The 16,738-nt window shown below is 42.6% G+C and overlaps 1 protein-coding gene across 3 annotated transcripts in view; it reads right to left on the reverse strand.

The window, feature by feature from the left end:
* CLYBL (citramalyl-CoA lyase) overlaps positions 1-16,738 on the reverse strand; it is a 176,073-nt gene that overhangs the window by 73,529 nt on the left and 85,806 nt on the right. For all 3 annotated transcript variants that reach the window (XM_075137905.1, XM_075137914.1, XM_075137921.1), the window contains exon 2: positions 9,923-10,112. In XM_075137905.1, the coding sequence (XP_074994006.1) occupies positions 9,923-10,112 (190 nt within the window). The remainder of the gene's footprint in view (positions 1-9,922; positions 10,113-16,738) is intronic.

Consider the following 16,738-nt stretch of genomic DNA (forward strand, 5'->3'; position numbering starts at 1 on the left):
GCTCCATGCATACATAAAAAACACTGCCAAAACAGCAACTTTCAAATGCAGCTAGGTGTTTTGACTTACCCGAAACGAAGAAAAAAAGTTGGCATGTTTTTCGCTTCTTTGCAAAAGAATTCCTTGGTTGGAAACCCAAACTCTGGCAATGTGTAACCTGGGCACATTAAGACACATTAAGAGCTTTTGTGCCCCTGGAGCCCGCTGCGTACTAGATAGCCAGCAGAGCTATGCAGGGTTAGATGTGAGTAAACAAATGCATGTACCGCCTAATGCTCTGTCCCCATTTATTATGGTTTGTATAACAGGGACTAGAAAAATCACAAGAGTTGCGTATTGTGTTCTGTTCTGGTATGTGAGTGCACAATGAATTCATGGCTCTGGATGCTCTCCATTTTCAGTAATGGAGATGTGTTTTTGTAGCTATTTTAGGTACCAGTCTGTTCCATGAAAGTGTATTCTTTTGGTATATAAAGCACTGTTTAACATACAGTCTTTTCATAATTCAGAGCAGAAAGTCATTCACGGAATATGTAAAAACCAGGGCTTTAGGCAATCATAATCTATGTGTTTTGTCTTCTGTTGAACAGAGATAAATTACTCCACTCTAAGTTGAAGGGATGTCATGGCATGGGCTTAGTTCCTGGTGGAAATAAAAGGCTGGTTTTAGATGGTTCTATGCTTATTTTGGGAATGGTGTGTCCTGCAACTAGCACAGCACACATGCCTTCAATTCAATATACGGTGGTGTATAGGAGGAAGAAGCTCAAACTCGTAAAGGGTTTAATCCTGAATTACTCATTTAGATACAAATGTCCTTAATTAATTGTGAAACGTTATCTGAATAAGGACTGCAGAATCTGCAGCTTCATAAGTATTGTGGACTCCTGCTAACTGGACATATAGTGGAAGGAAATGAGGCTTCCGCATGGGTACTGAGTGCTAGGATCCTTTTCTCTGGTCTCCAGAAGAATAATAGATGAAACCAAATACAGAGGTTAAATATCATTCTTTCAGCTGACACCTGCCAAGGTTCCCAAGCCTAGCCATGACCACACACATCCTCACCCTCATCTGCAACTTCCATGTGTACGGCTCTGCTGCTCCTCCATCTGACATTAAAAATTCTTTTCTCTTACCCAGCATCCTGCCACACTTCCCTGATTTGCTTCCTAATAATACTACTAAACCCCAGGTAAACAGGTAATGTTTAAACAGTTTGGTAAAATAAACCAATTGGCTTGATTTGTATTGGCTTGATTTTCTGTAGCACACTTGACACTCAATGGCTCCCTTCAAACTAAGATGCTCAATGGCTGTGCAGCCAGGTCCTTCCTGCTACGAAAACAGACAAAATATGGAAAACTGGTCCGGAAATGAGTAGTAATACATGACTTCTAGTCCTGCAATTAGCCTTCAGTACCCAGGTGTGCTGATGTGCCTGCAGACAGTGGACTACACAAGAAGAGTTGAAGTACTGTGAATTCCAAGTCCATACAAACATTAACTCATAGAATCATAGAATCATTAAGGTTGGAAAAGACCTCCAAGATCATCGAGTCCAACCATCAACCCAACACCACCATGCCCACTAAACCATGTCCCTAAGCGCCACATCTACACGTCTTTTAAATACTTCCAGGGATGGTGACTCAACCACTTCCCTGGGCAGCCTGTTCCAAGGCCTGACCACTCTTTCAGTAAAGAAATTTCTCCTAATGTCCAGTCTAAACCTCCCTTGGTGCAACTTGAGGCCATTTCCTCTCGTCCTATCGCTAGTTCCTTGGGAGAAGAGACCAACACCCACCTCGCTACAACCTCCTTTCAGGTAGTTGTAGAGCGCGATGAGGTCTCCCCTCAGCCTCCTCTTCTCCAGGCTAAACAACCCCAGTTCCCTCAGCCGTTCCTCATGGGACTTGTTCTCCAGACCCTTCACCAGCTTCGTTGCCCTTCTCTGGACATGCTCCAGCACCTCAATGTCCTTCTTGTAGTGAGGGGCCCAAAACTGAACACAGTATTCGAGGTGCGGCCTAACTGTATGTTTTAAAATATTTTCCCAGGTCTATTCATGTATTTCTGCCTGAAATCCCTATTAATACTGAGCCAAGACGTTCTCCCTAAGTTTCTAGACACCATTCTGTCAGCAGTAATAGTTATATCAGAACATGTCCAAGTCAAACTTAATTGGATACATCAGTGGAAAAGAAATAACTGGCAATTCAAAGGCTCTGCTCGAAGAGACACAGGCATTACTGAGCTCATTAAGAAGAAAATTGCTGAATATTGCGATCATCCTTATGAATCCTTAAATCTTTCTGTAAGGAAGATGATTGGCTTGTAGAGTAAAACAATGGGAACAAAAACTTTTATTGTCAGAGTTACCACTCAGGAGTGGCAGTTCTTCCAGGACCATGGTGGGATTAATAAGGAAATGAAAACACTTTACAACTTTCATAAAAATGTATATTCATCAGAACTCTTCAAGGATCAAAAAGGCCTTGCAGAGTTTCACTGTACAGTTCAGCTTCCCTACAATAAACCAGAGAGACTTTTGGACTCCCCAATTCCTACAGAAGAAATTTCCCATGCTACTGAGACTTTTAATAACGGCAAGCCACCGGGGAAAGCAGCATTCCCATTTTAATTTTGTGCATCTTTTGAAGAGAAATCACCCTACTATGCGCCTGTGTACATTTAATCATTCTCTACACACTTTATCAGCAAGCCTTCTCCCTGTAGGAGGAATACAATTAGGTACAGTACTAATTTATTATAAATAAAGCAAAGACCTGGTAAAATAACCTAGTTATCAATGTTTCATGCAACTGTGCCTATGAAGTACTAGCTAACATTCTCACTATGAGCCTAGAGAAATACCCGCGGCATTGATAAATCCTAACCAACTTGGCTTTATTTAAAAAAAAAGATTATCATCACATAATACAGGAAAACTGTTGATTTTAATTGAAGTAGCTAGAGATTTATGGAAACCAACTGCAGCTTTTTTCCACTGATACTGTAAAAGCCTTCAATAAGATCAATAAAGAAATGCATTTCAATAAGGAAAGCCTAGGATTTTTTTTTGTATACCATGCTGACCCATTTTATGTATTTATCTCCACCCCCAAATTTAGTTGAAGTGTTATTTTATACGCAAGGGCCTCTTCTCATTGGTGATAAGGAATAAAAAGGTCAGAAGGCCTCAGGTTAGGGGAAAAATGGTAGGCAAGGGCGCTCTGTCGCTGGCGTGCTGTTTGTTCTGACCCCAGGATCAGATCACTAGAGAGATGGAGGAGGCATTCTCATGGGGAGAAATCTCCATAAAATCAGCATGTATGCGGATGATCTGCTCTTAACTGTAATGAACCCAGAGTCATCTCTTACGTATGCGTTATTCATAATGGAACAGTTTGAAAAGTGGTCAGGCTTTAATCCTATTTTTAAAAACAGACGATCCAAAAGAATTAATTGAATTTTTTTTCGTCTGTGGCACAGCACAGCGATGATCTTTTAAGTGACTGCTACAAGATATTAAGTAGGAACAAATTTATGCTATGACCCTAAGAGGCTGTGCTGCGGATAAGCAAAATAGGTTCTTGCCTATCCATCCTCTTAGCCAAACCGAACTTCCCCTCGCTGCTGAGGGGAGCAGGGAGAACAGAAGAGGCTCAGGGGCTGCCCTTTCCCCTCTTGAGGAAGAGATGTGAGGGAAGGACAGAGCTGAGGTTTCCTCTTCCCCAGCTTCTGTTGCCCAAGTGCTGGAGGAGAGAGCAACTTCTTTCTAAGAGACACAAAGCGATACAATCACGATTCACAGCAAAAAGGGCTTAGGAACTTAAACACTGTTTTACAGTGCTGCCCTGAATATTAATAAATTTTATTGGATGAATGAGACCTATTTAGTTCTAGAGGAACAAGAATAAAATTTCATATTTTCAAGTGTTTCATGTCAGAGGACCCCACAGATGTTTCCCAGCCACTCCAAGGGATTGCTTTTAGACCTCTGATACAAAAAATGTTGGGGGCAGGGAGGGAAGATAGGGTTTTGTTTTGATTTCTAATTATAACATTGGCATTCCCCGTGGAAAGAAAAGACCGAACCCTAGCCCCTTCAAAATTTGCCTGAGATAACTTTCAAAGCTTATCTTTGGCAGAAGGGACTGTGCCCTGGCTAGCCTGATGGCACACTACAGAGAGCTACAGAGTAAGGCGCTGTATATCGTAATTATTCAAAACCATCCTACTAACCTCAGTGAAAATAAAGCCACTAATAGCACCGGACTGGAGTCATCAAAATGCTCTGAAACTCTTGTCATGGATGCAGAAAGAGGCAGAATGCTACAGTAGCAGCTCCAACTGGTCTCTTGCTAGGCTGACCTGGCAGCTAACATCTCCTGGATGCTCTGAAGAATAGCAGCACTGAAGACAGGATCCTGCTGAAAAAAAATGCTGTTCTAGAAAACTCTCTTGTAAGGGTGGTAACCTTACAAGACCCATGAGAACTAACAACGAAATCTCAGCCCACCCTGCCCTTGGAAAATGAAAGCACTGGCATGGAAATCTTCTTTTCTCCAACAGGAGGAAACTTTTCCACTGATAATAGGTTCGTCTGGCATGGAAGACAGTGAGTAATACAGCTCTACAGAGAAAGCTACACCAGGGAGTGCTGGCTCGGCTGAGAGCCCTCGAGATATCTTCAGACAGCTCAGCTCCTACACAGAGACCTCTCAATGGCATAACGTGCAATTCAGTTTACTGGTTTATATGACTTGGTCAAGCATGTTGATGCACCCATCTTTTTTATCTTTTTCTTTTTTACAATTAAAATGAAAGAATATTCAGGTCTTCTCCTGCAAAGAGCTAAAATAGATATAGGCTATTTTTGTACCGTTTCACAAAAAGTCTCTACGGTGTGATGCATTTGCAACATACCAACACTGCAATCTGTATTATTTCTAATTTTATAGTTTTATAATTTCTATTTGAACTGTTCACTTAATAATATCACCAAGCGAGCCATTCTCAGTCATTTCTTTAAAATGTATAGCAACACTGGAGAAACTTTACAAGTACATCAGTGGGGAAGAGCTCCTATCTTCACCTGTGAATAGTAGCTCAGAGAAGTTATTTCCCTTCAGCAGTATTCAATTTTCCCCCCAACCAAAACCTAAATTTCTGTTCTAGAAACTCCCAATGTCTTACAGAGTCAGACACCTGGAGAGGCAGCTGACAGTCTACACTGTGTGACATTATGCATTTGAACCTCTAAAAACAGCGTGTGGAGCCCCAACCAGGATTTGAGGTCAGCATGACTAGTAGGCTATGTTCAGCAAGACTAAAGCTAACTTTGTAAAAGGCGGCTGAAATTTTTAGCAACACTGGGATATCTTCCTATCATCTTCCCTGTTTTGATTTTTTGAAGACCTCCTACAGCTCTGTCCAGTCCCAAAGTGGTTGCAAAAGCCCCACGTGTCCTACCCACACCAGGATCAGCTCTCACTCTACTTGCAGGCTTAGTATTCAGCATACTATAACTTTACTTTTTAGCCATTTCTTCCCACAGGTTCCCCTCAGAAAATTCGCTGAGAAATTTTTTCCTTGTGAACTTCTTGCTGCAAGTTTTTTTTTTTTGTGATTTAGTCAAAATACCAACTAGAAAAAAAGATTGAAAAGGAGGAGAAGTCAACAGATGATACCTGAAGTCATGGTCAGTGTTGTAGCTCTTGAAGGTAAGAAATGCAGGCACCAAAATGGTATGCAGATTAGGGTATAGGTATGGGCTCTCCTTTCTGGTGCTCTCTGTGAGCCATTGCAAAACAATTGTGGGGAGAGCGTGCAGGGGAGGAAATCTTCCAAAATTCCTTTGAGAGAAAATATTGTATGGAAAATAGTTAAAGATTTTTAATTTACAACTGCTGCTTCAAAAGCAGCTACTGCAACCAGATGCAGTTTTGCAAGTGTTACCAGCTTTGGTTATAGGAAGCTCATCTTCCTCGTTTCCCTCTAAATGAGCATCCAAACGGAGCTGCTGACATTCCAGATTCTTGATCTCTCCAAATCTAACTTAATCCTAATACAAACCACACAGCATCTTGTTAAAATAGACTTGTTAAGGTGTGGTTCAAACTTGCTGCTCGGACTTGATGCAAATGAAGGCCTTCTGTAGACAGGTAAGTTTGGCCCAAGGCACTGTGAACCTTCAACCAGGTCCTGATTTTCCCCAAACCCAACACTTTGGCAGCAGCTTCAAGAAAATCCATAAGCAGCATTTTTACTGATACAAAACATGGCAATAAATAGTCAAGTTCATCAGCACTATTTGTTTTAAGAATAATGATTAAAGGACAGACTCAATGTTGCTGTGTTTCCCAGTGGTCTTTTTTCTCAGTTTCAGATGACCTGTTTGCGATGGGCCACTGAATACTGTACTTCAGTGCATGTTCTTGACATGTATTTCACACAAAGTCTCCAAAAACCTCAGAAACAATAAGAAATTAAGCTGCAAGAGCAATAATAATTTCAGTTTCACATTCACAGACTCTAAGTCTCAAAGTCTTCCTGAGTATCTGTGGCAGATTTAAAAATGAAATTCAATCTTCCAATCACTTTGAATTACGCTTTGCTACTAGATCATGCAATCACACAGTCAGGTTGGAAGGGACCTCAGGAGACCACCTCATCCAACCGCCTCCTCAAAGCAGGGCTAGCTACTGCTCTACACCAGGTTGCTCACGGCTTCATCTAGCCAAGGCTTGAATACCCCCACGGAGGGAGGATGCACCACTGCTCTGGACAACCTCTGCCAGTGTCCGACCACCTGCATGGGGAAGATTTTTTTCCATTGTCTCCAGTCAGCATTTCCCCTCAGGCAGCTTGCGTCCATTGCTCTTGTCCTGTTGCTGAGCTCCTCTGAGAAGAGCCTGGCTCTGCCACCCATCCAGCTCTCCTCAGGCAGCAAAGCCTTCACCGAGGCCCAGCTCAGCCGTCTCTTCTCCAGGATGAACAAACCCAGCTCCTCAGCCTCTTCTGTGCCATGACCACCTTGGTGGCCCTTCCCGGGCTCCCACCTGTTGGTCAGTCTCTCTCTCGTCCCGGGGCCCACAGCTGGGCACAGGCATACCCTCAGAGAGACCCTCAAAAGCCAAGTGGAAGGGAGGGACCGCTTCCCTGGACCCTCTGGCTGCACCCGTGCCAGCACCTTTGCTGCCAGGGCGCACTGCTGACCCCATTCACCTCCTTGTAAAACAGCACCCAGGGCCTTTTGGCAGAGCTGCCCCCAGGCAGTCGCTCCCCAGCCTGTTACTCCAGCAGGCTGGTTATCCCAGCCCAGTGTCGGGAGTTTGCTTTTACTTTTGTTGGACTTCATTACCTTTCTGACAGGTTGTTCCTCCAACTGTAAAGCACCACCAGAAGAGCAGCAGTGCCCTCCAGCATAACACCCCAGTTTGGTTTCATCATGAACCTGGTGAGAGTGCACTTCATCCCATTAACCAGGTTACTAGTGAAGAAGTTAAACAGTATTGGCCCCAGCAGAGGTAAGTGCAAAATAGCACAGAGCATAAACCACCCGATTCCTGCTAAACTGTCTCCTGCCCTATAGTCTATCCATCCAGTCCATTTTTTCTCAGGCTGATGACCAGGATACTATGAGAGACCATGTCAAAAGCCTTGCTAAAGTCAAGGTAGACAACATCTATTCAGCTCTCATACTCAAGGACAGTAATTTGTTCAGAGAAGGCGATCAGGTATGTCAGGTGTGATTTGCTCCTGATCAGTCCATTCTGGCTAGGTCCTTAGGTGCCTTGAAATACCTTCCATGAGAACGAGCACCATCACTTTCCTGGAGACTAGCGTGAGGTTGATGGGCCTGCAGTTTCTCACTCTGATGACGGCTATGACATTTACCTTTCTCCAGGCATCAGGAATGTCTCCCAGCCACCATTGATCTTTCAGTCACGACCGACAGAAGCTTCAGGATGACATTAGTCAGCTCCCTCAGTGGCCTCCAGTGTGTCCTGTCCGGTCCCATGGACCAGCTTATTTAAACAGACCCTAAGTCCATCCTCCCCTACTGTGGCTACTACCTCCCTTCTCCAAGTTTTGCTTCTAGCAGATGACCTAGCAGGCCTGAGAGCAGACTCTGACAGTAAAGCCTGAGGCTTCATGGAGCAGTGGTCCACACTTGCCCTGGTCTTCCTTCTCATTTTTGCTGCTGATGCAGTCATAGTAGCCATTCTTGTCCTGCTCATCCCTCACCAGTTTTGATTCTGTCCCTACGTGCCTGGACAACACTTCTGTGTTGCTCCTTGGTCGCCTGTCCCCACTTCTACCTCCTGTCTGCTTCCTTTTTGCATTTAAGCTCAGTCAGGGGCTCATCTGTCATCTCCAGTTCCTATTACAGATTTTCCCCCTAATTTCTTTGAAATCTTATACCCAGTGGCATAACTCCCCTTCACTTCAACAGAGCTAGAATTTTACCACCCTTTAGAAATTACTACTATCAACTTTGTCACCTTGATCATAAAATTTTGTTTTGCTGTCGTCCTCTATTACAAATAGATGCTTCCGCTATAAATAATTTGTTTGATGTAATTAAGCTGCACCTAAAAATACTACAGTTTAATACAAAATTGCATCTTGTGTCATCTTACAGCAGCAGCCTCCCAAATATGACCTAAACAATACTAATTCATGGTGACAACAGATATAATCTTAGTCTTCCACACAGAATTTTAGCAACTGGAAAATGTTTTCCAACTGCCTTCAGCAGTACACATGAACATTCAGCAATGCTGTTTTCTCTTTTCAGAACTAAAATAGTGTAACTAAATAGCGAACTAAAACTCTGTAAACTTTTTTCTTTCCAACATAGCTGTAGAGACCTGAAGATTAAAGAGAGCACTATCAGAGAGAGTCCTTCTGGAAAGCATTAACTCCCGAGAAACAGAAAAGAATAACATTGCATCCACATTTTTGAGATGACATGGGAAAATTTTCAAGCCTATTTTCATAACTTCCTGGACAACACATTCATACTCAAAACCTAAACAGTGTTTGCTGTAGTTTGACGCACTGTAAAATGGACAGAAGAACTGACAAATATGGAAATGATGTGATGGCAAACTTATGTTCCTGTTCAGAAATACCTTTCACTAGAAAACACTTATACCAGTTTCTCATACGCTTCTCATGCTTAAGATGTGAAACATTTTAAAATGCTTATTTTCAGATATTTAAAAAATTTGTGTGCAAGCAAAACTGAATGTATGTTAGATCATTCTCTTCTTTCACAATTCAATGTCAACAAAAACTTGGCACTGTTACTTAACACATCTACATCTCTTTCCCACGCTGCTCTCCGTGCCTGCTTTCTTGCAGCTCCTCCAATCTAAACCGCCCTCCAAACCTTGGTGCTCTCATGTTCTAACTTCTCCTTCCTTCAGAAACACCCCTAACAGCACTTCTTCCAAAAAGCTCAGTAAGTAAATCTTTCTAAACACCCCAAACCCATGCTGTTTTGCTCCAATCTGAAGATGCTTTCATTTGAAAAACAAACCCCCCACCTGGTGATTCTGAACTAACTCTTCCTTTCCTGTTTCTCTTCTCAGAGTCCATTTCCTCCTCTTCTATGAGAAATATGAAGCAATAATAACAGTATCTCCCACTCTTCTGTGATGAGAGCTTACGCCCGGCTCTGTATTCCTTCAAAACTCCCTCCCCACTTACTCACACAGGAGCTCTTTCAGTTCTGGGTAAGCAGATTTTCCCCAACGCCTTCACAAAGCCTATCACTGTTACATTACTTTGTATATCTTAAGATTTATCTTTGTCTCTCTGGTTGTCACTTCCCCAAGGCAAAGGCAACGTTTTTCCACACGTTCTCTTTAGCACTGATTGTATCACATAGATAATTTTTAATTACCTTTCTGTTCAGAGCCACGCCATCTTCACAGTCCAGCACCGCACAATCTACATTTAGTGACGGGATTTTTCGTATCTTCTTTTCATCATCCGCAGGTACATATAGCACAGCTCGCCTGGGAATGTACTTGTGAGATGATGCAAAGCGATAACTAAGCTTAGGAACACCAGCTGGCAGAGGAGAATCCACCCTGTAAAGGATATTGTTGAAATTAGACTCTTGGCTACAATGCTGTAAAGAATACTTGACTACATTTTAAAAGGGAAACATTCCTACCTAGATAGTGGCTGGTTTTGGGTTATTTATAATTTTTTTTTTTCCGTAGGAAGAGCCAAGGTAGGGAGATATCAGTATTACAGGTAATTACAATATAAAACTTCAAAACTACAATGTTGAACAGAAGTTGCAAATTTAAACACTCAGAACTGAAGAACTGCCAGGGCTGAGGTTATCCATGCAGCCTGAATTACGCTGCCCGTTCTGTGCGCTATGGCAAGTATTAAATACAGAAGGGTGGTGGCTGGTTTTTCCCTCCCTGACTGTAGGCTCTGCTGGGAACGGATTGGGACTGCTTTAGGGAGGAGGCTGCTAACTGCCACGTTTGTTCCAGGAGCTGGACGGCATGCTGTGAATGAAGGAGGGGTGTTGGTTAAAACAAACATGGGTTTGCAACGTTGATTTTGCAACCTTAGCATTATATCAACAAACGTATTTGCATGCAAATTTTAAATAAGCAAAATGGATGGAGAGGAAAATGAGGAAAACAGGAACAAAAACCCCATGTAATATGGAACCTCACTAATCCCAACATGTCCTTTCAGAAGCCTGCAGACCTTCAGATCCACAGCGCAGACTTCCATTCACAGAGCTCATAAACCCACCAGCATCATCAGCAGGTTGTTGGCTGTGGTGCCTTTTAAAACTTATAAGTGCTTTGTGCACCGCACTTCAGTGCAGGTGTGAGCCTGGGGTGCCACATGGCTTGAGTGGGTGGCATCCGTATGGCCTCTAGGCATCAGGTTTGTGGCGGTCTCCACCCCGTGCCAGTATTCCCGGTGAGGGACCCGCTAACCCACCCCAGGCACGAGCCGGGTTGGTGCACTTGGAGGCAGTGGAGCTGCTGGGGGAGGCTGCCCTCGAGTGCGGTAGGGAGCTTGCTTTGCTCCATAATTACAAGCACAGAGAAATAAATTGCAGAGGGTGCCACTGTGTTTCTTGTCCTTCCAAAAAAAACCCCTTGCCTGCTCCTGTTCCTCCCCATTTCACACTGTACCCCCCAGGCCTATTCTGCTACATCAAAAATGAGGACAAAATAATACAATTTGCCTTCATACTCAGAGCACAAGTTACTTATGCCACAAAATAATCCTACCATATAACACCATTATGCATTATCATGTATATTATTCAGCACTTTGAATAATGCAAAGCTTTTCTAGCACCATGCTGAACATGTCATTATCACATCATGTCAGGGACCCATGCATTTTCCTATGCCCCTCTTAATAATGCTTCCCAAGTTGCTACACTTGGATGACACATGGCTACACGCGCACGTGGGTTTTCTTCAAAGTGAACATGACTAACCCCCTCAAACGCTTGGAAATGAGTTCAGTCAACCTAAATCAGAGCCAACGTGATGTGTCACTGACAGACCACTACAATACTTGCCTTTCTAAGCTAACCCCATTGAAGAACCCTCTCTTCCCCTAGAGTGAGCACCCTAGAAGCTGAACATAGGTCTTGGGTTAAAAATATGAAGAAAGCTTTTATCACATTTTATCTCAGTAAACTAAGTTGAAAAGGACAACTATTCCACCACCTCCTTTGCTGGGTCTCTACGTGTCCTGGGTGGACCCACTTTACGAGCCCACAAAAACCCGCCACCAATCTCTTCTCTGTAATATGCCTGGTAATGCTTAATTCAGCCTACGCAATGGGGCAGCTTTGCTGTTAAACATAAACAATGCATTATTTTAATATAAGTGCCAGTGCTACCCTTGTTAATAAATCTTCTTCATCTCTAACTGTAACAGCTTCAAGACTTAGGTGGTGGAGGTCCTGACAATACCTGGAGACGTGCAACTGAGATCCACTGAGTCTCTCCTAAGTATCCTTTGCCCCTCTCCCACAAACCACTTCATGTCCCCTGCCTTGTGTTGAAGTGGGGATGGTAACACAACTTGTGGCAACTCAAGTGGCTGCTAGTTAAATCCACTTAATCCCATTTTCTTGCAGTAGTACACTTCAGGAGAGTAAGGAGGAGGTGGGAGAGTGGTTTATCTCAAACGGAAAGAGAAGGGTCTTTTTTCAGTGTGACACAGAGGTCAGTAAGGAATTCTGCAGTCCTCCACTAAACATACATGAAGGGACAAAGGTGATTAGTTTCTGTTCTTTTTCTCTGATGGCTTCAACCCTATAGTTCCCAAAGGCACAAAGGAGTCAAAGAGCTCAGCCCATTAATAGTTAACCCCAGCCTAGAGCCAAGCAGCCCCTGAAGCACCCTTAATGACTGCCTCCCACCAACACTCCAACCCACCTGAAACTCGATAGGTGTGGCTAACACCATAATCTCAGAGCACGCCCAGATGAGATGTATCTCCTATCACACGTTTCCCGAGATTTCTTCTGGGCTGTCATCGAAACAAGGGCTGTTTGACCAGCTGTTTTCCCTCTCACTGCTGCAAGCCCCACGAAGGCAGCTCTGCTCTGCATACCGCGCACAAAGGCACGTAGTATCATGTAGGTAAAACCGTCGCTAACCTGCAGACCAGATTTAGTCAGGTGTCACCATTGAGGTTTATGAACTGCTGCTCAGATGGAGGAGCAGTATGGCTTCCCCAGCAGACCAGCTGACTCTGAAGAAGCAGTAGATTGAATCCATTAAAATACCATCACCTAATAGGCTTAGTGTTAGAAATACTATCACCTGGTGACTGTTGGTGTCTCCTCTTCAGCTAACCAACTTTGTAGCCACATGGGCCCAAACCACAGGTTTCTCAGGACACAGATTATGATAAAAATATTGTCAAAATTGTCAAATTATTAGTCTTATGGAACATCTTAGCAAGTTGAAGAAGTAATAATTTTTTCAAGAGGTATGGCCAGAAAAAAAAAATGTACAGGAGGAACTGGTGTCAGCAGACCAACACAGCACCCTTCTCTTTTCAAAACACAGAGCTCTAGAAATGTATGTGTAAAATAAGAGTTTTTAACAAGTATGCTTAGGTGTGACTGCAATAAATGTTTTCATATGCTATTATTTTGACATATATTCTGAAAAAATTGTCTTCTGTTCTCTTCTGTGCATTTTCCTTGCATCGTCATATTTTATGTTCTACAACAAAATGAAATGTAGAGGAAGAAGAGGATTTATTAAGAAATCCATTTGCCTATAGACCTTTTTAAAACAGTGGCAAGGCCTAGGGTGCTATGCATATGAGCAGTTAGCTACTGTGGTAGGAAACACTGTCCTGATTATCTCAACTTCTGTTATTTTGATAGAATAAAAACATTCCCAGCAGTTACTTTTTTAGGACAAAAAAACCCACACAGCACTGCAATCTCAATTATATTGTTAACCCCATGCCATAAAGAGGAAGAAAATGTTACATATGTTTCCTGACTGCAAGTATTTTAATGATTCAAACTAAGCTTGACTATGCCTTAAACTAAACACATGGACATAAGCCAAGTGAATTTGCTAAGACAATGTTTCTTCCTTTAAGCACTGTAAGTTAAAACAAGGACTAGGCTATTGGGTAATGCTCATTAAATTGTTCTACAGCAGCATATTTTCATTCAGAGCACCTAGCAGCACGATGAATGTTCCTGGGTCTTGGAAATGAAGCTAAATTTCTTCAGCAAACATAACACTCTACAAAGCCTTTATCAAACATGTAAAAATAGCTGGCAAGTTAAAGTTACTCGTGATCCTCTGAGAACCGTTTCACCTAAGAGCAAATAGTTCATCTTCAGGAAGGAGAAAACAAAACCTTTTTGATTACTAAGAGATATTGCACTTTGCAATGGCAGCCATACAGTGTGACTGCAAACCCGTGAAACTACCTCAAATGATACATATTTCCCTGCTGTAAACTGGATTTTCACATTCCAGCACTGCTCATAACTCACACGTATGCTTAACTGCACACACCTGTGCAGTCTCATCAGCACCAACAACGTATAGCTCACAAAGTAAAGTACTCCCACACGTGATTTTCAGGATTAGCACTGTAACCTGCACCTCTGTTCCCTGTTTATTTGCTAGATCAAATCATCCCTGGAAGAGACACTACACCGTGATCTGCCTAACGCATGGAAAAACACCCATTGCCCGATAGGCCAAATCTCTCCTTCTACAATCTTTGGCACAGTGTTGGCAAAGCCTTTCCAAAGAACAGGTTTAGGCATTTGACTAAAACCGTTAAAAAAGCTGGATAACTTCCACAATGTTTATTTCTGACCTGTATGCACGTAACTGCATACCAACCACAATCCTGGATATCTTGTGGTGCTGTGGCCGAAGGACAGAAGTGACCCAAGACCTAAGACCCCACTGAACACGACCCAGCTAATGCAGCAAAATCTCCTACAAATTATTTCTCCGATATGTGCAAAAAAAACCCCAAAGTAAATATAATGGTTTTCCTATGTTGAATTTACTAGGGAGTAGCTCACAACCGCACACAAATAATCCGCCAAAGACAAAGGAAACTTCTACAAAATTACAAAGCCCCGCAATTTGCATAGTAATTCTTTCTAATTAAGAAAAGAAGATATAAGTTGTTTGTTATAAACATCAGCAGGCCCTGTGCAAATACGAAGGGCTCGCAGCCGAGCTGAGTATTTGTCGAATCAAAGCGACTCACCGGAGAGTTTTATTGGTACAGCTGCGGTGCATGCATTTTATCACACATGCTAATAATCCTGGTTATGGCACTAACATTTTAATCATTTGTTCTGTGGGCTTGTTTCTCAAACAATTAGCACTAATGAATGGCCAAAATACCTCGGATCATATATGTCTAATTGCAGTCAAGAGCGGTTATTGTCCGCATGTACATTTCAATTCACCTCTGGGGATAATGTTTGTTAATTGTATTTCTTTATATAGCAAGTGAAAAAAGGCTGTTCACTCAAAAAGGGACTAAGTGTTCTCTTCTTTCCCTTTGTTCCCACAAGAAGCTAAAGTCACTTCAAGAGGCACTTAATCCCATCATCCATGGTTACAATTGCCTTACAGCATCAATCAAAAAGAATCTGAAGTAAAATGATGCAGCTATATTGTGTAATTAAAAGCAATTCAGGTAGTTATTGCTTGGGGCATTTTCCAGGTCCAAATACTTAAAATGGCACTGCGGGGATGCTAAATACTGTAGTGTTTTAAATTTGGTCAACTACAATATCTCACAGAGAAAGGGGAGGAATATGCAAAAAAAAAATCTCCTAGTGTGTATTGTAAAGCGAAAGAAAAGAGGAGGAACAGCTAACGTTTGAAGTGACAAAATCTACAAGTCTCCATATAAAAGGGAAATAAAAATATCAAGAAGAGAGAAAAGGGGAGGAAAAAGAAAAGGAGGCAGTTTTCAAGGAAAAGAATTTCCCCACGATTGTTAAAAAGTTAACATGTGAAAAAATGCTAACGTTTCCTCGCATGGAAAACAAAAGCTTATGTCACAAGCTTTACCATCAGAATACAGGTCCCCGAAATCTTAGCGCTTTCCTAGTGGAAATAAATCCGAGGTAAACTGAGCAGTTCTTCTTTGGGGAAAAGAAAAGAAAAAGGCTTAGGTTAAAAGAGAAGAGCGATGATGTTTACTTTTGAATAAAGCCAGAACTTTGGGAAGGTACTTTACCTAACAACTGCCACTAACCCTGATCCAATTATGCTAAAATTAAAACTGGGGGGTTATCAACATATCAAACGCTCAGCTTTACATTTTGATTTCTTCCTTTGTTCCAGACCCACTACGGTCATTTCCCTGACCCTCCAAACACTAATTAAGAAACCCCCCAAACCTAACCCCTCGCCAGGGCAGGCAGAAGCCACCAGCTCTCGTGGTTTGAGATCTCTTGACAAGCAGCTTCCCTTCCCAGTCAAAGCACCCTGGAAGAGGCTTTCTCTGATTCTGAACTCCCCCAATAAGGCTGATACGATCTCGCACCGATGTAACGCGGAGATTAATTCCCCCGAAGCTGATGGGACATATACAGATCTAAAATCAGTCCCTGTCCCTCAAGGTTGAAGAAGGTGAAAGAATAAACTCTAACATTTTCACAGCATCCTTAGGGAGACAGGCGGGCTGCGCTGCACCCAGCCGCGGGGACCGAGCGCGGTGGGCTGAAGAAGCGCTCACAAAAACCCAGCGAATTAAGAAATTTAACCCCCGTAACAACCAGCTTTGGATATCAAAAGGGACAGATTGGAGGGGGTCGCTCCCCAGAGAGCGGTTGCCTGCTGGAAAAACTGCAGTGGGGAGAAATGAAAAGGGGGCTTCCAAGTGACCTTTAGCAAGTGCCTGCTCCAACTGATAGGACACATCACATTATAGCCAAAAAATAGAGCGGGGAAGCAAATGGGGAAGGAGAGCCCTGCTGATAAAAAAACATCACAATGCAGAGAAGCGTGAGTGGAAGAAAGTAGTTTAGGGTTTAAATGGAAACTGAGTACCAAATCCAAAGTTGCTGGCAAGTCATTTTAGGAAAAATATGTATCTTTGGCTGCTATTTATAATTTTTTCCTATCATCTCCAGTAAATCGATGTAAGTCATACAACTGGACACCAGAGCCTTTCTGTGGAAAAGATCGAATAC

This window comes from Calonectris borealis, chromosome 1 (genome assembly GCF_964195595.1).
Source record: "Calonectris borealis chromosome 1, bCalBor7.hap1.2, whole genome shotgun sequence".
In the NCBI taxonomy this organism is placed as follows: domain Eukaryota; kingdom Metazoa; phylum Chordata; class Aves; order Procellariiformes; family Procellariidae; genus Calonectris; species Calonectris borealis.